General features: G+C 40.7%; 1 protein-coding gene across 2 annotated transcripts in view; it reads left to right on the forward strand.

Moving 5' to 3' along the window:
• scube1 (signal peptide, CUB domain, EGF-like 1) overlaps window positions 1–17,805 on the forward strand; it is a 121,606-nt gene extending 103,801 nt beyond the window's left edge. For both annotated transcript variants that reach the window (XM_040050526.1, XM_040050527.1), the window contains 15 exons: window positions 2,381–2,503; window positions 5,318–5,434; window positions 7,441–7,563; window positions 7,664–7,783; window positions 9,099–9,197; window positions 10,009–10,125; window positions 10,234–10,392; window positions 10,534–10,737; window positions 10,819–10,980; window positions 11,124–11,291; window positions 12,409–12,570; window positions 12,678–12,875; window positions 13,252–13,404; window positions 13,517–13,596; window positions 13,736–17,805. In XM_040050526.1, the coding sequence (XP_039906460.1) occupies window positions 2,381–2,503; window positions 5,318–5,434; window positions 7,441–7,563; window positions 7,664–7,783; window positions 9,099–9,197; window positions 10,009–10,125; window positions 10,234–10,392; window positions 10,534–10,737; window positions 10,819–10,980; window positions 11,124–11,291; window positions 12,409–12,570; window positions 12,678–12,875; window positions 13,252–13,404; window positions 13,517–13,596; window positions 13,736–13,888 (2,138 nt within the window). In that variant the 3' untranslated portion in view covers window positions 13,889–17,805. The remainder of the gene's footprint in view (window positions 1–2,380; window positions 2,504–5,317; window positions 5,435–7,440; window positions 7,564–7,663; window positions 7,784–9,098; window positions 9,198–10,008; window positions 10,126–10,233; window positions 10,393–10,533; window positions 10,738–10,818; window positions 10,981–11,123; window positions 11,292–12,408; window positions 12,571–12,677; window positions 12,876–13,251; window positions 13,405–13,516; window positions 13,597–13,735) is intronic.
• The last annotated feature ends 9,944 nt before the right edge of the window (window positions 17,806–27,749 follow it).

Raw genomic sequence — 27,749 nt, forward strand, 5'->3', positions numbered from 1 at the left:
TTCTTATGTTTTATAACAATGATGCAGTCAGCTGTTTTCTGTCTGCCGGCTGATTGTTTCCAGTCCTCAAATATTTCTTTGTGATTCTGCAGACAAGATTGGACACCACAAAAAAAACAATGGGCTGTGAAATGTCTGCCTGAGCAACCAGCTTATGTCTCGCTACTGTACCCACATGGTGTATGTTTAAATGAAGCTGTCACTTTATCAGCCCCCCTGCCTTTTGTTATGTTCTGCTTGAGAAAAAGGCATTCAGGGAGAGTTACAGCAGGGCGTTTCTGATTGAAAAATGCAGAAAATATAAAATATAAATATCAGATGTTTTTGATGAAAGCACTTTTTTTCACAGCATTATGAGAGATAAATTGGTTTTAATCTTTTTCCAAAACTTCTTTCAGGATGTTTGTTGCTGACATTATTACTGGTTATGATATTTACCAGAATTATCATGGAATTACCAGAGGCTTCTTTTCGTGCCCAAAGATGCATTTAAAATTCAATTCAATTCCATTTTATTTATACAGTACCAAATCACAACAACAGTCGCCTCAAGGTGCTTGATGTTGTAAGGTAGACCCTACAATAATACATACAGAGAAAAACCCAACAATCACATGACCCCCTATGAGCAAGCACTTTGGCGACAGTGGGAAGGGAAAACTCCCTTTTAACAGGAAAAAACCTCCAACAGAACCAGGCTCAGGGAGGGGCGGGGCCATCTGCTGTGATTGGTTGGGGTGAGAGAAGGAAGACAGGATAAAGACATGCTGTGGAAGAGAGACAGAGGTTAATAACAGATATGATTCAATGCAGAGAGGTCTGTTAACACATAGTGAGTGAAGAAGAAACACCCAGTGCATCATGGGAATCCCCCAGCAGCCTATTGCAGCATAACTAAGGGAGGATTCAGGGTCACCTGGTCCAGCCCTAACTATATGCTTTCAGGGTCACCTGGTCCAGCCCTAACTATATGCTTTAGCAAAAAGGAAAGTTTGAAGCCTAATCTTGAAAGTAGAGATAGTGTCTGTCTCCTGAATCCAAACTGGAAGCTGGTTCCACAGAAGAGGGGCCTGAAAACTGAAGGCTCTGCCTCCCATTCTACTTTTAAATACTCTAGGAACAACAAGTAGGCCTGCAGTGTGAGAGCGAAGTGCTCTAATAGGGTGATAGGGTACTACAAGGTCATTAAGGTCACTATGTATTAATAGACCTCTCTGCATTGAATCATATCTGTTATTAACCTCTGTCTCTCTTCCACAGCATGTCTTTATCCTGTCTTCCTTCTCTCACCCCAACCGGTCGCAGCAGATGGCCCCGCCCCTCCCTGAGCCTGGTTCTGCCGGAGGTTTCTTCCTGTTAAAAGGGAGTTTTTCCTTCCCACTGTCGCCAAAGTGCTTGCTCATAGGGGGTCATATGATTGTTGGGTTTTTCTCTGTATCTATGAAGCGCCTTGAGGCGACTCTTGTTGTGATTTGGCGCTATATAAATAAAATTGAATTGAATTAAATTGAATTAAGATAAGATAAGATAAGAAAAAAAAAAGGTCAAAAATGACTCCAAGGTTCCTCACAGCGTTACTGGAGGCCAAGGTAATACCATCCAGAGTAAGAATCTGGTTAGACACCATATTTCTAAGATTTTCAGGGCCGAGTACAATAACCTCAGTTTGATCTGAATTAAGAAGCAGAAAGTTAGCGGCCATCCAGGTCTTTATGTCTTTAAGACATTCCTGCACTTTAACTAATTGGTGTGTGTTATCTGGCTTCATGGACAGATAGAGCTGGGTGTCATCTGCATAGCAGTGTAAATGTATGCTATGTCTTCTAATGATGCTGCCTAAGGGAAGCATGTATAATGTAAACAGAATTGGTCCTAGCACTGAACCCTGTGGAACTCCATAATTAACCTCAGTGGGTGAAGAGGACTCTCCATTTACATGAACAAACTGGAGTCTATTAGATAGATATGATACAAACCACTGCAGCGCAGTACCTGTAATACCTACAGCATGTTCTAATCGCTCTAATAGGATATTATGGTCGACAGTATCGAACGCTGCACTGAGGTCTAGCAGGACAAGCACAGAGATGAGTCCACTGTCAGAGGCCATAAGAAGATCATTTGTAACCTTCACTAAAGCTGTTTCTGTGCTGTGCTGAGCTCTGAAACCTGACTGAAACTCTTCAAATAAACCATTCCTCTGCAGATGATCTGTTAGCTGTTTGACAACTACTCTAAATTAATATCAATGGTACTGAAAGTAGGTGTAGATAATGTTACATCTAATTTTATGACTCAAGTCACATTTCATAAATCACAAGTTCAGTTCTGACACAAAGTTTTGCTGCCTTTCTCTTTTCATTGTATTTCTTCTGCCCAGACATTGATGAATGCCAGGAGAATAACGGAGGCTGTGACCACTTCTGCCGAAACACTGTGGGGTCCTTTGAGTGCAGCTGCCAAAAAGGCCACAAACTTCTCACAGATGAAAGGACATGCCAAGGTCAGTCGCTCTCAGCTGCTAGTGACACAGTTTGACTTTTGTATATCACCAGCTGTGACAAAGTGCTGTGGCATTAGTGAACACAGTGAAGCATGGAAGGAAAATCACTGCAAAATAATTTATAGTATTATTCTGGATATATCATTTCCTGTTCTTTTTGTAAATAAAATTATTGTAATAAATTATGTTACTATTAGTATATTAGCAGTAGTGGCTTATGCATTTGTTTACCAGTCTGATCCTGTGAGAAGAAAAAAGTCTGGAAGGGCATCTGGTGTAAAATCAAACCTTTGTGAATAAGGCAACAACTGAAAGTAGCTTCTGATGCTTCTTCTTCTGTTGTTTTATTATAAATGTCAGGCTAAAAAGTCTGTTGCTTATGCATTAACTGAAATGAGAGCAATGATATTGTGCAGCACTGTATATAAAGTGTTTGAATCAGATCATAAAGTCACTTTGACCTCTCGTCAAGTGCAAAGATACAGTGTACTGGAACTACCTCCACTTCCTATAGTTGTGCTAAGTTAACATGCTACTGGACCTTTTGGCCTTTTGTTATCTCATCTGAACCTGTGGAAAGTTAAATACAAATACTTCCATAAAATCTAAATGTTTCTCAGAATGTAACGAATGTGTTTGTTGCAACAGTGTAGCTGCTTCGTCAGCTGGGCGTCTAGTCAACAGGCCTCCTTAGTGCTCATGCTTATATGACCAAAGGCAGATTCCTGGTTACAAGTCACAGCAAGTGAGACAGGAGACAGGCAGACACAAAATGATTTTTTTATTAACAATTAAACCTTGAGGTACTTCTGCCCTCAGCCTCAAATTCCCAGGATGGAAAAACTGTGTACGTGGAGTGTTGGAGTAACTCTGCATTGCTTTTGGAGTGTTTAATAGCGTGGTGTTGAGTCCCGTCAGCCACATCACAGCACCACTCTCTACTTCTGACACACCTATGCCACTGTTTCGTGGCTCCGAATAGCTGCCCCGTCTAGCATGTTCAGCCTCAACATAACCTTAAAATGAAATATACTGTTTCATTCGTAAACATCTTCTGTGCTTCTGAGTAATTCCAGAGAAAATAGCTTCTGGTTATGCACTACATGCCAACTGTAGAGCATTTTCCAGACCTAGCTGAGAAACTTAAGCAGAAAGATTAGTTGTTTGCCACGGCTGCATCATTAGTTTCCACGAATGATTCCCTCCATTCTTACTGTTTATAAAGACGGGATATTGCCAGCACTTAAATAAACATCTAAAATAGCTATCAAAACACCTCATCATCACCAAGGGTGTATCTCACTGAAAAAACGATCACGCTCCAGACATCAGCGCTGCTTCATTCTATACTAAATCACTATATGCAGCTCCTGTGTTCCCAGCTCGGTTTATTTAAACTCTAAACAGACGAGCTATTCCTACGTCCTGACATGGACGTTTGCCTGGAGTATTTACCGAGCCAACGTCCAGCCCTTAAAAACTTCCTCCATTATAACATGTTGTATTTTTAGCCTCTTTAAAGCCCCACAGAACAGCCTGAAATAAACCAGGTGAGCCTAAAAAGCTGCCCTCCATTCCTGCTAGGTTAATAATATTTGGCACAGGAGAAGTACACAAAAACACATACGCAGGCAGGCATGCGCACTCGTGCACACATATTCACACTGATGCAACAGTGAATGTGCCTCAGCCTCATTCCCGGGAAGTTTTTCCAGCTTTATTAGAATAAGTCTTGTCCTAGTTTAGTGTGGGACGCTTGAATCTGTTTACTCTAACGTGCACATTAATGAGATGGCCTCTTCAGTACTTGGTGAGCACCCTGAAATGAGTCTTTACCATCAGATTGTTGATAATCTACTCATTCCACTGACCTTTACTTCTATGCAGCAGGAGAGCCTTTGTATTCTCTTAGATCTATTTGACTGAACCTGTCCAGAGATGCACCAGCAGACTTTTGTGAAACTTTTGAAGTGGAAATACTTAATACCCTGAAATATTTGTCATCAGAATACAAATTTGTTTTGGATTTGAACGATTGCAGTCGTTCTTCTCCTTAATTGACTGAACATTTGTCACTATCCTTTGTGAATCTCATGTTCTAGTAGCCCCGTGACAGGAAACAAAATGAATATTGTCTAATATTGATGAGAGGGAGGGGTAGATATGACCGGGAACCCAAAGACACCAGGCACACTTACATAGTAGCACCTTGTCAAACTCAAACCCTTTAATACACCCTGTCTTACCCTAATCGGACCATAATGTACAAAGTCAACATTGTATAAACTGTATTTAATAACACAGAACACCAACTCATTAGATAAGCTTAGGTCAGTATGAAAGCAGCAGACAGAACGATGCTTTTAGTCTTTACCCTTTGAATGAATATCCAAAATAAAGGACACCATGCTACAAATTTAGGGTCATTTAAGGGCACATCATTTTTTATGAGAAGTGTGTATGAAGGCATATTATAGTGACCAATCATGGGACTAACAGTTAGTATTATCTAGAAGGGAGTCGACACAAGAGACAGACTTAAATTAAAAAGAACTGATTAAACATAAACTAACAACAACAAACACAAGGCCAACATAGACTGATGTAAAGGGGGAGGATGAGAGAGCAATGCCCGACAGCTGATGGACCTGGTAAGACCCTTCCATGTATGCTAGAGGGGTGGATGCTGGCTCAAAGAACGCATGCCCAGATGAATGGGAAAATGAGTGAATGAAGACATTCTGTATTATTACACTGTAGTATTACTTTGACTCATTTCCTCCTCACCTGTTGTGTCTTTTCGGTCTTTCTCAGACATTGATGAGTGCTCCTTTGAGAGAACCTGTGATCACACATGCATCAACTACCCTGGCAGCTTTGAGTGCTTGTGCAACAAAGGATACATCCTGTACGGTCTGACTCACTGTGGAGGTGAGTGTCAGTTCAGATTTATTTCCCAGAGAAAGAGAAGAATACATGAAACACAACAAGATGATGAAACTGACTTTTTAACACAGTTTTTATCTAGTCTTAGACAATCGATAGGATCTGTTCGTTTGTGTAAAGGTGCGAAGAAAAGGAAACATAGAGACAGCAGGTAGAGTTGGAGGTGGCACAGTTGACGGAGCTGGAGTGACCACAATGGACAAGACTGGAAATGAGGATATCAGAGGGAAAACTAGGCCAGGCTGAGATGGTGTAGATATATTGGGCAAAGGGTGTTTAATATAGAGCTGGGAGGCACAGATGCATGGATGCAGTGAAGGAGGATATGTTAGGGATGATCTGCTGTGGCGACCCCTAAAGGGAGCAGCTGAGAGAAGAAGAAAAAGTTGTGAGTTCCTCAAACAGCAACAAGAGAACAAGAGCTATGAATGAAGTCCATTTGTGAGTTAGACAAGTCACATTTCATTGGAAATTACAGAAATCCCCCAACATCAAAACAATGACAGCAGAAGTGAGTAGCATTAATAATCTGTAACAGGGCCATTTGCCAAGATGTGCAGTGAGCTCTTCAGTATGATGTGTTTGCTTGTTGTGATGGTCAAAGATGACAGGCTCTATGGGGTGATCTCAGTATGCAGTGCTTAGTACTTCCTTTGACCAGTACTAATGCTCGTCAAAGGAAGTACAGCTGGTAAAGTACTGGCAGGGCCGTGGGTGCAGAGGCTCCCTAATGCGTGACACAATAGCTCTAACCTGACAGAAGGCTAAAAACACAATGCTGTGTGTGTGCTAGAAAGGCATCAAGACACACAGGAAATACAGCCTGCTGTGTAAGGGCTGTGTTTTATATACTGAAGGTCATGATGATGCATGTACTCTGCTGGTATCACCTGTAAAGGGCATGAACTGAATCACACAGCAATGAAAAAAGGTCATTTAATTTTTGAAAAGGTAGCAATATATAATCTGTCCAAGGAGCTTGGATAGAAAAGGTTCTTGAAGACGTTTCACCTCATCCAAGAAGCTTCTGAGAACTAAAGACACAGGAAACATCTAAGCACAGAAGTAAGCTAATAACATTCAAGTGAAAGCAGGAAAAAATAGTGACAACACTGAAGCGCTTTGGTGTTCTGAAGGCAGATGTTTTCACCTTTAGCAGCTTTAGATATCACATGTACCTAAGAGGCAGTTACGCATGTACAGTAGGGAGAGAGGCTACATTCTCTACAGTTTGAGGCAATGAAAAGACTTGTGAGAAATGTAAAACTTAGTCAAGATTTCGGGTTGATATGTGATTTGGAAAGGAGAACTTTATAAGTAAATTGTACTCTGTGGGCGGAGTTTAGTGTCTTCTAGGGCCGTTAATCCTAGGGTGCTGGTACATGGCTGGTCTCTACCTTATTTCTCTCTCCTTTCATTTCCACTGCATGATGTCCAATAATACCATCCATCCATCCATCCATTGGCTTCCGCTTATCCTTTTCAGGGTCACGGGGGGCGCTGGAGCCTATCCCAGCTGTCATAGGGCGAGAGGCGGGTACACCCTGGACAGGTCGCCAGCAGGGCCTGTCCAATAATACCCTCAAATATAAATAATAAGAAGGAGAGATTTAAAAAACCCAAAGAACACAGAATGAAACTCCAGGATGAAGTCCATGTATAACTGCTGCTAAATTAACCTGAAACAATAGACAGAGTCTAAAATGACCTTTAAGCCGTATTCATCTGCAACCTTTCCTTAAAGAGCACTAAGAGTGTTGCATAACTCAATCCATCAATTTTCCTAAGTGTTTATCCAGTTAAGAGTTGTGCTGGGAGTGAGGGGGTGTGGGTGGGGCGCTTCCCTGGAGCCTATCCCAGCTATTATAGGGTGGGAGGTGGGATACACCCTGTACAAATCGCCTCTCCTTCGCAGTGCATAAAATCCATTAGACGTGAAAGCTGAAAAGTGAAATGCCAACGCACGTGCTGTAATCCTGTCTTTGTCTTAGATATCGATGAGTGCAGCATCAACAACGGCAGCTGTGAGTACGGCTGCATAAACACCCAGGGCAGCTACGAGTGTGTGTGTCCACCCGGACAGAAACTCCACTGGAACAAGAAAGATTGCATCGGTAAGCACCAGCCCACACACACCTGTGTGTACATTTGTGAATGTGCGAGGCACGGTGGACAGATCACACAACAGAAGTGATATGACTCTGTACTCCTCAGAGGGAGTGAAATGTCTGCCCAATGGGAAGCCAGCACCTCGAGCCCAGCTAACCTGCATCAAGAGCGGAGGAGCTGAGGTCTGCTCACTGTCCTGCCCCTCCAATGCCCTCTTCCTCGCAGGTGTGCACAAACACACTCATGTTGGCGTCTCATGGCAGAACAGTGTTTCCTATTAATCATATATTTTTCTATTTTTGTCAGTGAACTTTTGGGGCCGTGATGTTCAGATTCGTACCAGGACGTGTTCTATATGTAGGAGCTTGGTTTTTTGGGTTTTCCTTTTCATCTGTCGACCACAAATGTTTAATGCTGACACAACTTATATTCATGCCTTCATTTTTTTTCAGTCCATTAAAGGGTTGTTTGGTGCAAATAAATCTGGAATTGGAATCTGTAAAGAAACTGATTGAAAAAATGAAGAAAACCCAAAGCAAACCTGCACTGAATATGTATTAAAAACAGGAAGGATCACAAACAAGTTTGCAGAAAGTCAGACAGGAAGGAGAGAGCAATTGTTAACCTGCTGTCAGCTTCATTTGTAGCTTCAAAATGATTAATTGTTAATCTAATCTGTAACTAATCCTAAAAACTAAAGATTAATTAACAGTAATTCAATTGAGTTTTATTTATATAGCACAACAGTAAAATCTCTACATTAACATGTTGATTGCCATCGATGGTTTTTTATTCTGTCTCTGTAGCTGTATGTTGGAAACAGTCCTTTGTGCTGCTCTGGTGCAGCATGTGTTGCTGCCCTCTGGTGGTCTGTCTGTGCCATTCCCCTCTTGATGAAGCTTGTGCTCTTTAGTGCCATATTTGTGGATTCTTCAGGGGCCTCTGTGCTCAGACTGATGTGTTTTTCACTCTGAGAGGTTTTGTTGGCTTCACCCATCCTTCCTCTTTGCTGGCACCCCAGCCTCTCCTCCTGCAATAGTACTTAACACACATCTGTAAATCGATTGCATTCTTTGATCATGCCAATTTTTCCACAGCATGGCTGTCCCTTCGTTTTACTTGGCAGCTATTGTGTGAGAATGATGGATTGCTCTCAGGCATGAAGTGAAATATTTGTTTTTGTGTCTTTTATGAGTACATCTTAATTTAAGGAGGAATGAGCCATGTAAATTCCTGTGGCTGAAAGGAGCCCGGGCTCTTTTTTAATCCCTCACTTCCCCGTCCAAATGCATCTTTGTCTCTACGTGTATTAACAGAGAAAAGCATGGCTCATAGATCTTTCATCTGGGTCTTCATTTCACAATCAAAGGTCACATTTTTGTTTACCACTAAACATCTACCAAACTTATTTTAATAATGCTGACAACTGTGCCTTTGGCCATCCTATGAAACATACAACGGGAGTCCTAACCTGTTCTCATCATCAGGTTTTGGTTTTCTTTGGTCACTTAATCCTGTTCTGCGTTGTTGTTTCTCACAGACTCAGAGAACAGCTACACACTGAGCTGCGGAGTGCCCGTCCAGCCTGGTAAACCTCCTCAGAAGAGGAACGTCACCACGGCTTTACCCGCCTGTGCCGGTACAGTAAACATAAAGGGACACAGTAGGTGCAGATCAGTGATGGGATTCTATGCTCCCTGCACATGTACTGACTCTACAAAATATTATTTTGGATTTGCTTCGTCTCCACTTGAGAAATTGTTTTTACACAAATTACTCATTAAATTCTGGTAGCATTTATTATTTTAGCACTTATCTTAATTGCAGGTAGTTAGGAGGCAGTAGCTGGTACATTTGTACTGAAAATACAACATCCATCCATAAATACATAATAATCCATACATAAATAAGCATAATTTACAGCTACATGCAAGATTACTAACTGGCCTGAGACCACATTTCTGTTATGTTTTTGTCTCTTCATTGACCTTCCTGTTGAATTTGGAATTTAGCTTAAGATCTTGAATGATCAGGTCCTGTCATATCTCAGTGTATTATACTAACAGAGGAGTTTACTCTGCAGGTTTACTGGTGACTAAAGTTTCCAAAAGTAGAGCGGGAGGCAGAGAGTAACAAAATGAAATAACAGGATATGTTATGAGTTACCAAATATAACGAAATAGCTCTAATTATATGCTGCAGTAAACTGCTGGGGGCTTCCCATGATGCACTGAGCAAGTTCTTCTTCACTTGCCTCTTTTTCACTCTGAGTTTGTTCACACACTTAACCAGACCAAAAACAAGCAACTGAGATTATACACACAACAAATGTGCAACAAATAGCAAATGAGCAGTTATGTGATGGCTGTAGCGTCCTATAAATGACCAAATAAAGAGTTGATTTGTAAAGTGATCTTGAGTTAACAGCTTATGTTGTTCTGTATGAATAGACACGTTGGCACCACCCATCAAGCAGAAGGCCAGGTTTAAGATCAAAGATGCCAAGTGTCACCTGAAGCCCCGCAACAAGGAGAAACACCGAGATGTATCCAAGCAGAACATCCAAGGTAATGAACTGTCATATTTAAACAGCAGCATCTGGCACTGATATTATACTGGCGTTTATAGCCCACTCTAAATTTGATCTTCTTCACTGTTGTTTGGTTGCCTGAAAGGAGGCCAGTTCCCCTGCACCGATGACTGCCAGGTAACTTTTGTCAACCTCAAGTGTGACTCATCTAAGAAGCGCCGGCGAGGACGCAAATCTCCTTCAAAGGAGGTTTCACACATTACCGCTGAGTTTGAGATGGAGATGAAGGAGGAAGATGCCTCAGGTGTGGTGATCCTTCTTAACTCTGCTTTAAATATAATCGACACAAAAACATTAAATCTACAGAGAAATCAAATATTTATGATCGAAATTTATACTCGGACATTAAAAATGGACAAATTTGGTCTGAATGTTGTTTCCTCAGAGTCGTGTAACGTGGACTGTGTGCGGGAGAGAATGAAGCAGAGGCTGCAGAGTGCCATGAGGACACTCAGAAAGTCCATCACCAAACAGCAGTTCTACATCCAGTTCTCTGGGACCGAATATGAAGTGGCCCAGAAGCCTCCTAAGGTGGCCGAGGGTGCTGAGACCTGCAGCACAGGACAAGTCCTCAGAGATGGAAAGTGTGGTATGTTTCCAGCTGAAAGAGTTGACTGGGTGTTACTGTTTCATCAGGATCTATCGATCTAACTTGTGTATTTCTTCTCAGTGAGCTGTGGTGTGGGGACATTTTATAGTGGGGAGCAAGAGCAGTGTGTCCAGTGTCCACCTGGTACATACCAGGATACGGTGGGACAACTTTCCTGTGAGCCATGTCCCAGTACTGAAGGACAGGGAATCGCTGGTGCCAAGAATGTGTCCCAGTGTGGAGGTAATTCCCTATCCCATTTTTTCCTCACTAATACTGAGATTGTTTCCATTTTATAATGTCAGAAAATCTGGATATTAATATTAATGTTGTAGAAAGAAGAAATGAAAACCAAAAAGAAAGTTTCTCCTCTATCATCCCCTCAGGTCAGTGTCCAGTCGGTCACTTTTCTGATGATGGGTTCCGCCCATGCCAGCCCTGCGCACTGGGCTTCTACCAGCCAGAACCAGGCCGTGTCCTGTGCTTCCCCTGTGGAGGAGGCCTGATGACCAAGTATGAAGGATCTGTGTCCTTCAGGGACTGTGAGGCCAGAGGTGTGTCTTTTGTTCTTTTTGTGGTTTATTTTGAAGGTACTTGTCAGAATTGCTTTTATAGTGCAAGTTCAGTTCAAATAATACACAACAATAAACAACACAATTAAAATAGAAGTGCCAGAGGCGACCAGTAAGGACGGAGTTCCCTGACAGTGTGCCAGAAACATTTGATCAAAGTCTTGTTTCACGACTTTACCAAACTTCTTTGTGCTTCAGCCACTGTCCTAAACCCTGCGGCCAGCTGCCGCTGGTTTGATGGCTGTCTTATTGTTAGATGTGTGGAGAGATTGTTGGTTGTTGTCATGTATTCAGGTCAGTCCACACTGAGATAAGTAAAGTGTATTTAGAAATTTAGCATGTTCATCCACTGATGATCGTAGAGCAGCGGCCTTTTTTGCGCTACAGGCCAGTTTATGCCCGACAATATTTTCACGGACCGGCCTTTAAGGTGTCGCGGATAAATACAACAAAATAGAACTAGTACCGGTACCGAAAAAAAGAAGATTTATTCATAACACACGTGAAAAGACCCAGGAAAACAGAGTTAACGATAAAAACGATAACAAAATAACGCTGAAAACTGATAAAAACCCTGAAAACCATACATTTCACACCTGAGCCTCAACTCTCGCGGCCCGGTACCAAACGACTTACCGACCGGTAGTGATATGACTTGGGGACCGCTGTCCTAGAGGATGAAAACCACTATTTTTGTTTGTTTGTTTCCTTTTAATAAGACTTATGCTGAACTTCTTGTGTTTAAGACAAAATATCTGGAAAATTTCACGACACTAGCAAATGAGAATATTAATGATGTGTTTAGCTGATTCACACTGATTACTGTGGCTCGTTCTCTTAATGTTTGGTTATGTTTGATCGAATCTGTGATAAACACTATCATAAAGGAGCACATTGTCTGAATGACACAATGCTGTCACTTTAATGGGTTAATAAAGCCACATGACTAAGGGGCCATAAAGTAGTGCTCAGATGTGTTGAGATGGAACTTGGTGCAAACTGATTTTGTTTAGTGAGTGTGCGGTTCAGTGTTTTCTTTGTGTGTCTACTCTTTAATAGAGTTGTACTGTGTGCACACTTACCCCTTACCTTTCCTCAGTGCACTGTGCTCCCGGGCATTACTACAACTCCAGTACCCACCGCTGCATCCGGTGCCCAGCAGGCACCTACCAGTCAGAATCCAGCCAGAACTACTGCATCACCTGCCCGGGCAACACCACCACCGACTTCGATGGTGCTACCAACGTCTCCCAGTGCAAAAGTAAAGCTGCCCACTATTACCCATTGTGGTTGATAATGAGAAGTATATCACAATATTGTTGGCATTGGTTGAAATACTCCAAAGGGTTTCTACAATTTTGTCCTTAGACCAGGTGTGCGGAGGGGAGCTGGGAGAGTACACAGGCTACATTGAGTCTCCTAACTACCCTGGAGATTACCCATCCAACGTGGACTGTGTGTGGATGATAAATCCACCACACAAGAGACGCATCCTCATTGTGGTGCCAGAGATTTTCCTCCCCATTGAGGATGAATGTGGAGACGTGCTGGTCATGAGGAAGAGCGGTAAACAGAAATATGAATGTAGAGAACTGATGAACTCGTTGACTTCACGTTTCTTTAAATGAAGATGCAAAAGTGTGCCTGCTTGTGTTTTTTGCACAGTGGTAGGGTTGGCAGTGCCTGTAAGAAAGTATATGGCACTGTGGTTCTTTCCTAAATGCTTACCTGTGAACAGCGACTTTAATGATGCTGCCATGACATGCACATGTGTCCAGTGGCACAGTATGTCATGCTGTGACAGCACCTGAACTGTTTATCATTCATTTCAGACTGGACCGATTTAAAGATCAGCTTTTTTCTAGAGCTTTAGGTCATTCCACATGCTCCAAGAAAAACAAGCTCTAGAAGATTCTAACTGTGCTGTGTGCTGTGTCTTCAGCCCATCCCACCTCCATCACCACTTACGAGACGTGTCAGACCTACGAGCGACCCATCGCCTTCACCTCCCGCTCCCGTAAGCTCTGGATCCAGTTCAAGACCAACGAGGGGAACAGCGGCAAAGGCTTCCAAGTTCCATACGTCACCTACGATGGTGAGTCAGCTTCATCGCAGTTCAGCGACAGCCAACCTTAAACAATCTTACAGCTTTTTATTTCACTGCGTTGCGTATTTTCACCCACCGATTTAACCCTGTTATGCTGCAGAGGACTACCAGCAGCTGATAGAAGACATCGTGCGGGATGGCAGGCTATACGCCTCTGAGAATCACCAGGAGATTCTCAAGGTATGCATGTAATGTGATCATATTACCAGCTGATCTTTGTTCCAAGGTCAAACACTAACATATAAGGTAAAAAAAAATCATCACCTCATAAGATGGGTCCAGTATGCTGACAGTCTTTGTATCTTTATTCTCCCCACAGGACAAGAAGCTGATAAAAGCCCTATTTGATGTGCTGGCTCACCCCCAGAACTATTTCAAGTACACAGCAGCAGAGTCCAAAGAGATGTTCCCTCGTTCTTTCATCAAGCTGCTGCGCTCCAAAGTCTCCAGGTTCCTACGACCATACAAATAGACAGGCCCGTCTGCGGTCCTGGTCAACAACCCTGACATCCTGCATCATTCCAAATCCAGCAAACTAAATGTAACCCAAACCCCCATCCCACTTCTGCCCTGCCTCTGTCTATTCATCCATGTATATTTGAGCTTTCTAACTCGTAAGACATCACTAACAATGGAGCTTTCTGTACAAGGTTTGACCGATAGAGGTTTTTGAAGGCCAGTATTTATATTTTTATACTGTATATTGTATTGATATATTCTTTCTTAAATTTGGAGATTTTGCACTGAACTGTTAATTACCACAGGCATGCTATCTGAGTAAGGATTTATCTGGCAGTAACAATGAATACATATTTTTCAGTAGAAACAGTACAGTAACTATGGTAATTTACTAATTTAGTAAAATCATCTGGCAAATATTTCCTTTCTCTGAATGTTTTATAGAATGTATATAAAGTGGTAATCAAGTGGAGGATGTGCAGCGAAACAGCAGTGTCCCAACCTGTAGGTAATGGTACATCCCACATGTCAGTTTGTTTCATCTGCAGGAGACCCCCATGCCCACCGCCAAAAAACTGAAATATTATGCGCAGCTTCGTGGAAAAAAGACGACTCGGTCTATCGACTAGTCTTTCCTAGTCTGTCAGTGCTAGGCTAACCAGCCGTAATCCATTCCTCGACTGTATTCTGCTTACAACATGACCTTTTTCATCTTTGTACTGTTTTATAGTCTAGCTGATCAGGCGTGAAAAGACCTGTAACTGTACGTCTCTCGCTAAGAGTTAGACTAAAGCCCGAATGCAGAACCCCGTGAAGGTGCAAGGGTGTTATTCCCTGTCAGACTACTTCAAATACAAAATCCTACAAGGTTATGAGAACATAACCAACACAGGCAAACATGTTGCCTACTGCAGCTTTAACAAAACCTCATCTTCTCATCCAACTCAAAAACAAAGCAAATTTATCAACATGTTGTTTAAAACATGCATATTAAAAAACTCTAAAGTCATCTAAAAGTCTGAATCCGCATGCTATTACACAGCAGCACTTAACAAAAGGCCAGCATCAGCTACCCAATATATCGGTCAAACTCTGTTTCTTCTTTTCTCACAGTCATTTCCCATTGTTTGCACATTCTCTAACAACTGTATTCTACAGTCTTCCTATTTGCTTTCTGTGTTGTTATGTCCTTTTTTAATATTTATACTGAACATTTTGGAACTTGCAGAGGGGCGCGCAGATGTTTTAAAAATGATCTGCGAACAAGCGTGTGGACATACACAGGTGCCCACGCAGAGCACAGCCTGAACTGGATTTCTTTATTGGCCCTGTCGTGCACAAGACAGAGATGAGAAAACAATCAGTGCACTTAAATCAGAAATGTTAAAGTGGTGACATCTAAATCCTTCCACTCCAGTGATGCTTTATCCACTGGGGAAAGATTAAATTGGGCAAATTGCAAAATCTACATTGTAAATTTGAGATGAGATAAAACTACCTGCAAGTAACAGATTGTTACGTTATAGAGAAATGTACCTGGTGTAACTAGTATTTGGAACTTTCATTGCACTTGAATTTTATATTTTAAACTGTAGGGGAAAGGATCCAAGTTACATGTTTTGTTACCTTTTTGTGTTATGTGCCTGGTGTGGTGGTGATAAGAAAAAGAAGCAGCTGTGTCTCCTGTTATTGCTTCCACTCTGTAGCTTGCAGTTACCCTCAAATTTGTCTGAATAACACACACACACACACACACACACAGAGTTAGGTAGGCTGAAGCATCTCAAAGCCTTCGATTGTAGAATAAACTGAATAAACATAGAAATACAGTGCAAGCGCTGGATTAGCCAGCCATGCCGCCATCGCTACAGTACGTGTTTCCACTCCCCCAGTCCTACTTCAGCCCTCAAATACGTTATATAGCTGCCAGAGAGAAGAAGTGTCTCTGTAAACGCTTCTTGCATGATGGCATTATACATCACAATATCTACAAGTTTCTAAAATGACTTCAAACAGATGCGCACTTTTCCATTAAACAGGAAATGTGAGTATACTATACTTTTCTTTTATAACAAACTAAACGTTTCTGTGTCATTCCCATTGTTACTAATATATAAACTCCTATACCGCATATTGAAGATGGACTCTACATCTGCACACTGAGACTGGAGTTGAAAAGCGAGTCAGGAGTGAGTGGAGTGTTGGTCTGAAGGTGAATGTAGTGGCGCAGTCGGAATGAGAAGCGTCTCTTGCCCGAGCGTTTGTAGCAACTACAGCTTCCCTGAACTTATCTGTGTGTAATTCTGTTCAACAACATGCATGCTGATGGTAAAAATGTAAAATCCCTTATCAGTGCTGACATTTTTTTAGAGACTAATGTCCTGTTACCTGTGTCATTCTAGTCTTTGTGCTGGGTACAAGGAAGATAAGGGATAGCCATCGCTAAATTGGAGCTTGTCACACTGACGTTCAAATAAATTACCACCTTGATGGTTTTGCTACTTTTGTTCTCAAACACAAATCACTGCTGAGTATTTTTCAAAGTAGAAGCTACGAAACTTTCAGTGCACTATGACAGTTAACTTTACTTGATATAAACTTGCATGGTGTGCAGTTTGCTAGCATGGACCATTTTGAAACTCAGAGGACAGTTACTCAACAGTTTCAGATCTTTTAGTTTCAAATTTGCATTGCCTGTAACAGTCTGTGGAGTGACTTCAGTGTGAATGTCGCAGATAAAATCCAAAGTATTACTTGATGCTCCCCCAGTGTCAACAGTATTACTAGCTAACTTTAAAGCTAAGGAAAGCTAGGATGAGCCAGCTAGTGGCTATATTATGTATCATGTGTATGTGTCTCTGTTAGTGGGTGTGCTGCATTAGCTGTTAGCCAGTGAATGCCATTTGTCCTCAATGAAATTACTGGGTCAACACATGAAGGAGCAGTCAATAAAACGTAACTGTTTCATTTTCTGGATCCAAGTCATTATCAGAAACAGCGCAGAAACCAATTCAATGATCTATTAGAATCGATGGTACAAACTCGTTAGTTACTACTTAGCTGTGACCAGCATTTTTGTCTTTGATGTTCCAAAAACACATTTTCTTGAATGTACACCACAATACAAGATATTACAAAAACTACAATGATGGATTTTTAAAGTCTGAAAGTTGATTTTCATAGTGCTCTGAAATGAAACCAGTGACCAGAAGGTAGGAAATCAATGAAAAGACTTTTGCTTTGAAAAACAGTATGCATTTTTGTGAACTACTTGTAATTAATGGGCTGAAGCAAAACCTGCAGTATGGTCCTGCATGGCACTCACCTGGGATAAACTGGTCAAAGTTTAGGGTTTTTGTCCAGAATTAAATTTTTTTTTTTAAAAATGTAAGGAAAATAAAAAAATCTATTTTTGCATTGGCTGAGAATCATCCCTGTAAGACAGCTACATGTGGAAATACAGTGTGTCCTCAAGGCTGTTCTCACCAAAATCATTGTGTAATTTCCCAAATTAGTCGTTTTGTTAGATATTCAGCTCCATACTGCGGTACGGCCTCCTTCTTGTTTGAGGTGGGTCCTGTTCATTATGAGTGTTATGGAAAATATATGAAATGCTCTAAAAATTTATAATTGTTTTTTTCTGAGAATGTATTCGGTTGTGAGTGGGTGTATGAATGTGGTTTATGAGTGTCAACAGAACGTGTGCGCTGCGTGACTGATTCTTTGTGTGTGAGTCTTTGTGCTGGGTGCCTGTGATAGAAGCAGAGGTTGTGTATGTGTACTTTAGTCCATTCTGTAGAGGAATAATTTTAACGTTTGTGTTAGTTGGTTGTATCCAAAGAGAGAAACTGTAACGCAGTGGTGTGCCATTGTTTAGTCCATGAAACTCCAGTACTGAACAAATTAAATAAAATAGTAGCAGAAACCCGATTTGACTTGTCTCGTTTCTGACTGCGTGTGGAATCTTCAGTCGAACAGACTCAGAGGAGAAACGCTCCTATCCGCTCATCTCTTATCTCAGATGTGCTTCTACGTGCTATTGGCACAACCGTCTTCCGGTACATTACCGGAAAATTTAGCTGACACTGCTAATACTGCATTTATCACCAAGTGAAACAATCTGTGCCGCAGATCTGGACACTACATCAGAAATACGCGTCACCATCATCCACACACTATTCCAATTTTATTCAGAGAGGGAGGTGAGATACTTTCATTTTTTGGGGGTCTCAGAAATTTCCAGTTTCTCTTTAAAAGCTTATCAGATGAAAAATCCAATAATTAAAGCAATGTACAGCCTGTTAAATATAACTCTTACATATTGTCCCACCTACTCCTAATACATGCATTAATTTAAATCGTGTTAATAATGACCTCTTTTGAATTCATAGCAGAGGGAGTTAACAGTGTCATTTGTTTTTGTAACAGACAAAAAGTTACAGGTTGGGTGGATGTCCTTTGTGAGAGTTATAACTAAACTGATGTTTGTTCCAGTATTTTAACTTGATAGCATGATGGCCATACACTGTAGCTGCTATATTACAGAATCAGACAGTGTAAAGAGGAGACAGAGGTGGTGGTGTGAATGCTGGAAGTGAGGTTATTTCTAACCAATCGGTAAGAGAGGATCACATCCATTCTTCTTGAATCAAACCTTTAAGTTGCCTCATAATTACAGTGCCTTGCAACTAACAAAACAACTTCTTTTTTATAAAGCAGCAAACTATTTTCCAGGCTAAATGATGATCTTCCAAATTAAAGAGAGGTGTGCAGGACTTGTGGCATACAGTGATGCTGCAACAGTCAGCTGGTACATCAGCTGCTCTATGCTGATGCTGCAGCAGCTGGACACTATTCTCAGCTTCCACCTCTGTGACAGTTTGTTCCTACACAGGAAACAAGTCTGTGCTGGATTTTGTCCAACTCTGCATATACCGAAATAGCCCAGTAGGGGGCACTCAAAGATCTTTAGGTGTTTGGTTTTCTTCTTGTGCATTAAACTCCAAAGTAATGAGGTAAAAGTTACTTTTGCATGCAACAGCTTGTGGATTTACTGACTGGGAATAAAGCACAGAGTATGTGGGCAGTTTTATTTTTCTTAATATTTAGTAATGCAGCTGTGTTCTTACCATGGCTTCATTGTGATTGTTCGAGTGCATTTTCACTTTTTTTTCTTCTACAACCAGCTGTTACCATTGGTTTGTAACTGGACTGGAAATCTGGCATACAAACTGGCATTTGCCTGGTGGGCCTACGCACTGGGCCAATTGGTCAATATAATTTTTTTCCTCTTTGTTGTTATAATCATGCAGCTTACAGGATGGCGTGAAAGCCCCCTAAGCACTGACAGCAGCCCACTGGTTCAGTTTTACTACTGACAGTAGATTGCCCAATTAAATCTCTTAACACAACCGGCCTCTCCCTAACCTTACCTGTGTGCTCGTGCACCTGGTGTAACACAGTTTAGTGTTGAAGTGGATCATACAGATAGACAAGGGAAAAAAAGGTGGATCTGCTACGAGAGAAAACAAAACCAGAAATATATGGAGCAAAAGGTGGAATGAACATGGTCAGGAAATAGATTGAGATGTAATGGGGAAGGCTTTAGGACACAAGGGATCAAAGGGAGGAAGTAGCAGCAAGTGCTCTTCTTCTCTCTTCAGATTTAGCTGCCATTCACACGCATTGTGATTATTTTGCCCTACAGCAGAGATTCAAGGTACAGATGCTTTTTTTTTTTAAGTCAGCTCTTTTTAATTAAGTTTGATGAAATGTGTCTGATGTTTATTGTACATTGCTTTTTAGTAGTGATTAAGAGCACAATAATTAAGTTGTGTAGTAAACATAGCAGTCAGTTGGAGGTGTGGTAATTCAATACATTCAACAGATAAAATTGTGTTATTTATGCACTGACATGTAATTTATATCGTATCGTCTCCTGCAGAGCAGGCTGCACATGAGATTGTGTTACTGTTTTTCCTTTTCTCCTTTTGTTGCTCTTCACTGCTTTATTTTAGAGTAAGAGTTGCATTTTAAAACAGATTCTTTTGCATTTGGGTTTGCTTTTATGTTAACTGGCTCAGGTGCAGCTTTAGTTGGGCAATGTGCAATCCTGGAGCTGGGGCTCACACATTATAGAAATTAGGCCTTGCATAGGTGCTTTTGGTAAACTGATTTGCTGTGTCGGCTAAGATGAACAGGCACATGGCTCAATACAAAAGCAGGGCACAGAAAGGGATGGACAAGAATACCAGAGGCACAAAACACCAGCTACTGGTAGACCGAGCAGTCAGCTGAGCCTGCAAGACCAGGCTGACCAACCTGTGGATTGATTACAAGAAGGCCTATGACTCAATGCCCCACAGCTGGATCCTGGAATGCCTGGAACTATACAAGATCAACAGGACCCTGAGAGCCTTCATCAGGAACTCAGTGGGGATGTGGCGGACAACACAGAGGCCAACTCCAAGCCCATAGCACAAGTCACCATCGAGTGCGGGATCTACCAAGGAGATGCTCTGTCCCCACTGCTGTTCTGCACAGGCCTGAAGCATCTCAGTGAGATCACTGACAAGACTGGCTACGGATACAGATTATGGAATGGAGCCATCATCAGTCACCTCCTGTACATCAGGTACCCTGATGGGATGAAAAAAAAACTGGCCAAAGGAGGAGATAGAAGCCACTGACATCAAGACAAAGAGCTCCTGACCCTGAGCATGTATGCTAAGCAAAAGGAAGGAGGCCGGGGACTGGTTAGTGTAAGCATGTGATTAATATAGAATAAAAATAAATGATGTTTAATCATTAATAAAAATCAATCCACAGTTACCCTGTGATCAATCTGCATAAACATTTTAATAGTTTGACAGCACTAATATATATTATATATCAGTGTATACTTCCCTATTAGCATATAGGCTTTTTTAAAAGTTGAGCCTGTGCTAAAGGAAAACTGTTCAAATTCTCTTTGAATTTAAGCATTTAACATTCTTTGTGTTTATTCTGCATTCACTCATTATATTGCATAAATGTCAGTTACAAGCTTTTTAAATAAAGTTGAAAAAATGTAATTACAGCCAGACTATTGATCAAGTAATTGTGATCAATCGCGATTAATTATAGAAAATTGTGAGATCAATTAATCAGATAATTTTTTTTCAATCTATTGACATCACTAATATATACATATATATGTGTGTGTGTGTGTGTGTGTGTGTGTGTGTGTGTGAGGACTAACAAGAAAAAGAAAAACAGTAAAAATACACTTAAACAGCCCCATCATGACAGTTCATACAGTCGTGTGAAAGAAGTGTTTGCCCCCTTCCTGATTTCCTGTTTAGTATTTTAGTAATAAACACCTACATTTAGAAAGTGTGTGTTGCATACTTGTGTCATCTTTGTCTAATATTTAAATTTACTTGATGATCTGAAACAAAATAGGAAATCAAGACGATAGCAAACACTTTTTCATGCCACTGTATGTCTAATTTTTAGCATCTCTAATTTTCCTTTTTTTTGTATTCTTTATTATTGTAATCATTTTTATTTGATTAATAAAGCACAGTGAAAGCCATGGGGTGTAAGAAAACAGTAACATTATTAAATACTAGATAAATAAAACTGCCCATATAGTCTGTGTGTTATTAGTATTATTATAGTCGTATTTCCACCAGCTGTTGCAAAAATAACTTTTACCACAGTCACTTTAAGTGACATTGACTCATTATGTGAATTCTAAGTGTAATTGTGAGAGGTGATTTCTCAAATTAGTACGTTATTACTACTGTGTTACAGAACAATGCAATCCCCTATTAGCTCCAATGACATTCTAACTGAATATAACCAATAAACTGGCTGAAGCCCAGAAAGTGGTGAAAATCACACATAAACATGAATTCCTTGTCTTAGATTCACTTTCCTGTTATGTGGCAAAAGAAAGCACTGAGCATGATTATGCAGGGACTGTTGTAATGATGGATCGCTTTATATCTTGCCAGGACTGTTTCAGAAACCTGAGATGTAGATGCATTAATAATATTCCATTTTAAGTTTTATTTATTGAGGTCTTAAAAAGGTCTTAAATAGTAGTGATTATTTCTTAAATCATGCAGGAGCCATACTGCACACTTAAAGAGAGCCAGTTTCAGTGAGAAGCTGTGCAGAGATCAAGAAACATCAAGGAATCTGTAAAATTTAAAAAACACGTGAATAAATATTTGGAAAATAACAATTTTCTTTTATTCAACTTTTTGAAAAATATGCACTGTGCAAAGTGCAAAATCAGACTAGGTTGTATTTTCTTTCCAAGTACAATAATGCAGCTGTAATATACTTCAAATGCACATGTGCCTCAAATGCCTTTTAGTTTTCAAATAGAAGAGTCTTTCTTGCTGGGTGGGGTTGAGGGTGGCAGGCACAGAGTGGAGCTTGTGGCCCTCTGTAGTTGTCTTCCTATAATACTTTACTGTAGATATATAAATATGAACATGCAGTGACCTTGGATAAATTATACACATTTCAAGTCACAAAAAGAGACATGTTTATCCCACTTTCCTCAGTTTTTGTTCTTTGTGCAGCACTGGAATAGAAATATCCAACATTACTGTTAGTTTGAAATGGAAGCAACAGCCTCCACAGAGTGAGATAATGCGTCACAGCAAGCATACTTTCATTCATGTTTCATTTTGTGTTATTGTGTCAAATATGGTTGCTTTGACATCGTTTACATTCTCTACTCTTTCAGTCGTATCACCTCCTCGTGATAAATCAGTGGTGATTTCTTTTCCTTCAGTTTCTTCCATTTTAAAAACAATCACTGTAATTTCATCAAATCTATTATATGTGATATAAATGTTAATATATTGCTAATTTGAGTGGCCTGTACCTGACTGGCAGCAGCGGTCTACTTTAATGTTTGAGTTCACTGCCTGTTTATAATATCACTGTAACTGCTGAGCTTCTCTGCTGTTAGTAATTAATCATATTTGACAGGCCGATCTGATATTTCCTACGTGATCTTTCCAGGACGTCCAATCAGCTGCCAGCATCTGCAGGCAAATGCGACCGTGCCAGATGCTGAGATTACTCTCCCTTCGCTGTCTTGTCTCCCTTCCTCAGTCATTTGCTCTTCTGAAAGTTCACTGGCTATGAAGTGATAAAGACAGAACACGGACCGATTGCTTAGGAAAATGTGATCACTTGGTCAAATCACACATTTATTGGGTGCATATAAGGTATGTTATAAATCTGCAAAAATGCAACTTTATTCTATTTATTTTCCTATTATGTGCATAATATAGTGTACACTGCATAAACCAGATACTGAACTTTTAATATATATGCAGCCAACACTGTAAGAATTTGAACCATATTTTCTATTTCTTCAGGCTCTACTTCAGCAAAATCAGCCAGAAATGAAGTGTCTCATCTCCAATTTGGTGATTTTACCGCAGTATTGAAAGAACTGAGTGTAAAGTATGTCTGTGGTTCTCAGTCATCCAGGTCATCGTAGTCTTAACAGAAGAAAAGAGTCTGGACTTCTTCAGGTTTCTTGAAGACGTTTCACCTCTCGTCCGAGAAGCTTCTTTAGTCCAGGTGTGTGAGCAGTACTGAAGTCCATTACTACTTAGAAAACAACACATTTTGCTTTTTGTAATTTTGCTGCATAGCACCAAAGATTTGTGTTCAACACTCTCGAGGAGGAAGCTGTGTCATCGTCAAAGGATACACTCAAGAGATGAAGATACAAAAGCCCAAAACTGAGGTTATTCTGAGTTGGTCCGGTGTGAGAGGGTGGAGCGCTACTGGTGTTTTTTATTCAACTGATGTTTTTTGTACTTGCTTTGTCTCTGAGTGAAGTGTCCACCAGATGGTGCACTCACTTCAGCCTGTTACTCTGGAAGCTTCCACTGTGGGCACATATTTGAGTTCTGGATTGTGCTCTGTTTGTTCAGCTCATTACTGGCCTAAATCCCAGTCCAATTACCTGAGGATAAACAGGAGCAGAGGTGGGGATGTGCTGTAATGCTGTAATTTGACTGATTATCCCTCACACAGCCAATAAATGATGAAGTTCTCCTTTCAGCAGAAATGTTGAAGATTTTACAAGCCTTTGCTTGCTTTGCTTTATACATTAATAACATACATTGTAATGAACAAGGAAACAGGTCACAGGCTGAAGGAAGTGAAACACTTTACCTGCAGAGATCTGCTACAGAGATGCATTTTATTGCTGCAAGGCACGCTGTCATAGTCATGGCCCAAAGGGATCAGGGCCACCACACTAAGAGTGTCAGCTCCTTTTGCATGAATTATCTTCTGATTTTAACATTTATTGTACAGCATTTCTTTTAATTTGTTTTCTAACAAACTACCACAGCACAGGGCAGAGTGTGTAACTGTCACTGCTTGAAGTTCTTCAGACACATTTGTCTGCAGATTCCTTTAAAGGCGTCTTCCAAGCATGGTTGAAAAATAATTTGTGTCTGATACCGAATCCTCCTTCCTCATTAAAAACTATGAACATACAAATATTGCTCATTTATTCTGCATCACTGGAAGTCTGTTTTAAGTGTCTACAGTGCTCTGGTTGTAGTTACCTTTTGGATCAGGGCTCAAAAATCTATTCAATTCTATTCAGTTTATTTATATAGCTCCAAATCACAACAACAGTCGCCCAAAGACACTTAATAATGTAAGGTAAAGATCCTAAAATAATACAGAGAAAACCCCAACAATCACATGACCCCCTGTGAGCAAGCACTTTGGTGACAGTGGGAAGGAAAAACTCCCTTTTAACAGGAAGAAACCTCCAACAGAACCAGGCTCAACGATGTGCAGCCATTTGCCGTGACCGGCTGGGGCTGAGTGGAGAGACACAAGACAAAAGACACGCTGTGGAAGAGAGCCAGAGAATAATAATAACTCATAATTAAATGCAGAGTGGTGTATAAACACATGGTGAGTGAGAAGGGGTGAGAAGGGGTGAGAAGGGGCGGGATTCTACGGTGACAATCTGAGCATCGCATGTGCTGAAAGCCACACATGGAGAAAAGGACACGCACTAAAAACATCTGTGGTCTTGAAAAAAATACATCTTGTGTTTGTTGAATAGCTGCAAACAGTGGCAGCGATATAGTTACCCCTGATCCTGCTCGTGGGTACAATATGTACATTTATTTTAATATCAGATCATGCAGACATCGTTTATATCTGTAACCAGTGGATAAATGACTCGGTGCAGCTCTCATTAAAACATTATATGTTGGTTTTCAACATTTGTAACATTTTGATATGACCGTTTTGTGCAGCCCCAAACCATGACAGAGCCTCCATTGTGTTTTCAAATATCAAATTTGGATTAACACTCTGTGGCAGCTCTGATTTTCAGTCCAGGTCTTGTGTAATTTGGCACACATCAGCCGTGCCGCTGTCTTTCAGTTCCTTCAGAATAGCTTCTTGATAGCCACCTGAGCACATTTCTGATGAGGCTGCATCAACCGAAGGCTCAGATGCATCTCTCAGGTCCTCTTTCGGATATGCTGTAGATCGCCTTTTAGGCGTGCATCTTCTTGTTTTACCTTCCACTTGTTCCATTTCCTCAGTTGTTTAAGGACTTACTGCATCCCATGTCAAGATATGCATGTTAAGATATGTATGTATCAAAAACTGGAGAAAGTGAGCTGGTGGCATTTTTTCCTTTTGTTTCTCTGTTGCCTGGGATCTTTTTATCTGTATTTAATAAGAACAAACTTAATAAGATGATAAATATATCCAGAGAGATTGCAGGTCACCGACGACACGGTACAACGATGCGATGTATCACAGCCTCTCTTTGGTAAATTTGAATGGATGCAGTCTGGACAGAGGTCAGGATCACACCAGGTGAACTCTTTGTGGCCGCAGAGCTTTTAAACTTTCTGATGTTTCTTGTGTTGCTTTCATGCTATTGAAATGGGTTGTTGCTGTTATTATGAAGGACTTTGTTGTTTATGCGTGTTATGTGTAATTGTGATTCCTTCTTTGCTGTAGTTGTATTTATCTGGCAATTGCCACCAAAACAAACAGAGTTTCTGAAAGAACAATAATAAATGGAGCATAAATTCTATCACTGGATTATTAGTATTCATCGATAGAGGTGGAACTCATTTTTATCACCCAGTTTTTTCATCCAGTAATAATCATTAGTGCCAGTTGTACTCAACTGGCACTAATGATTATTTTCATTTGGTTTGTAAATAATAAGAGAAAAAGTGAGAAATGTTTCCACATTAAATTATCTATCAGTTAGCATTATGGTCAATTGATCACTTAATTGATATGTCAGCTATGTTTGTATAATCTATTTTTTATGTATAAAAATCCCAGTTTATAAAGTAGCCAGTAACTAAACAGCTTCAGACAGTGAAGTGAAAAGTATCTCCCCTCCTGAAATGTGGAGTAGAAGCAGAATATTGTATGAAATGACCTAAAGGTGCTAAAGTGCAAGTAGCATAAATCTGTGCTTTATTGCAGTACTTTAGTATGTTTACTTACAAACTTCTATAAAGTAGTTCAAACTGTTCAGCTGAAGAAGTAAAGTGCCAGTATGCAAACCACAGCATTTGATAGAAAGTGAAATCCTGCCAACATGTTCAGACTGAGGTTGTGTTGTGGTTTCACACAGTTTTACTGTCGCGCTTGTTTCACAAATGTTGGCTTGTATAATAAACAAGAATCCAAACCCAAAAACTTGACAATTAACTTTGTTCTGTTTGACATTTTTTACAGTTTTGATCCATGATTTCTATTTTCTTAACTGCTTATTCAAGTTAGGGTCAAATGAGGGTAAAGCCTTCCACAGCGCTCATTGGGTGAGGAGAGGGTTCACCCTAGACGGGCTGCTAATCCATCAACACTGCTTAGACTCGCACAGAACATACAGCCAGGGTTAAAGCTCGCAACCTTCTAGTTGTAAGGCAGCAGAGCTAACCACTGCACCTCCAGGTTAATGAGATATGTATTTGATGGGAAATTAACTTGACGATAACCATTATGACTCGACTGTCACGTCTAACGTTTGATAACAAATGAGCCTATCAAGCCAAATTTATTGTTGCTGAATAATTATTAGAAATGTAAACTGACAAAAAAATAAATAAACTAACCCGGATTAGAGCTTTATTTTATATTTACTGTAAATGTCACAGAGCTGCAGTCGGTTTCTGAAATTAAAAAGAGCGACTGAATGCTGCTTACATCGCTGTAAATATACAAGTGTGACTGTTTGTGATCTTCTTTCGTGGTTTCTCATAGAAATGTTTCATATCTGACGTGTTCATTGTCCATCTAAACATTAATCCTGAGGTCGTTTTTCTTTTCCTGGCGCAAAGCGGGAGCTTGGAGCAGCTCTGTGAGATACAGACAACACCGAGCGTCGCGTGTGACTGATCCAAAACTCCAGGAGCACTGCCAAATGAACCTGCAGAGAGAACAGTGCTTTCTGATCTTTTTACAGCCGCAGGGGAAAATAAGAAAAGAAATGTCCGTTTGCTGTTTCAGCACATGAACCGATTTAGTGACTGAAACAGCTTTGAAACAGTCATGTTGAACAGAAACATTCACCGTCAAACGGATGGACACGGGCCGTGTGGTCCTCGTGTAGACAAGCGGTCATATTATTGTATTATTGTAGGGTCTTTGCTTTACAATATAAAGTGCGTTGAGGAAACTGTTGTTGTGGTTTGGTCCTGTATAAGTAAAACTGCACCGAACTGCTTCCTCGGGTTTTCTGACCGGGAATGAGTCCAGTGGTGCCGCACGCAGCTGCTCTCGGTCCTCCCTCCCTCCTTGCTCTGCTCCTCCTCGTTGTACCGCTCACCGGTGAAACACAG

This window comes from Simochromis diagramma, unplaced genomic scaffold (genome assembly GCF_900408965.1).
Source record: "Simochromis diagramma unplaced genomic scaffold, fSimDia1.1 OVJJ01000131.1, whole genome shotgun sequence".
Lineage (NCBI taxonomy): Eukaryota > Metazoa > Chordata > Actinopteri > Cichliformes > Cichlidae > Simochromis > Simochromis diagramma.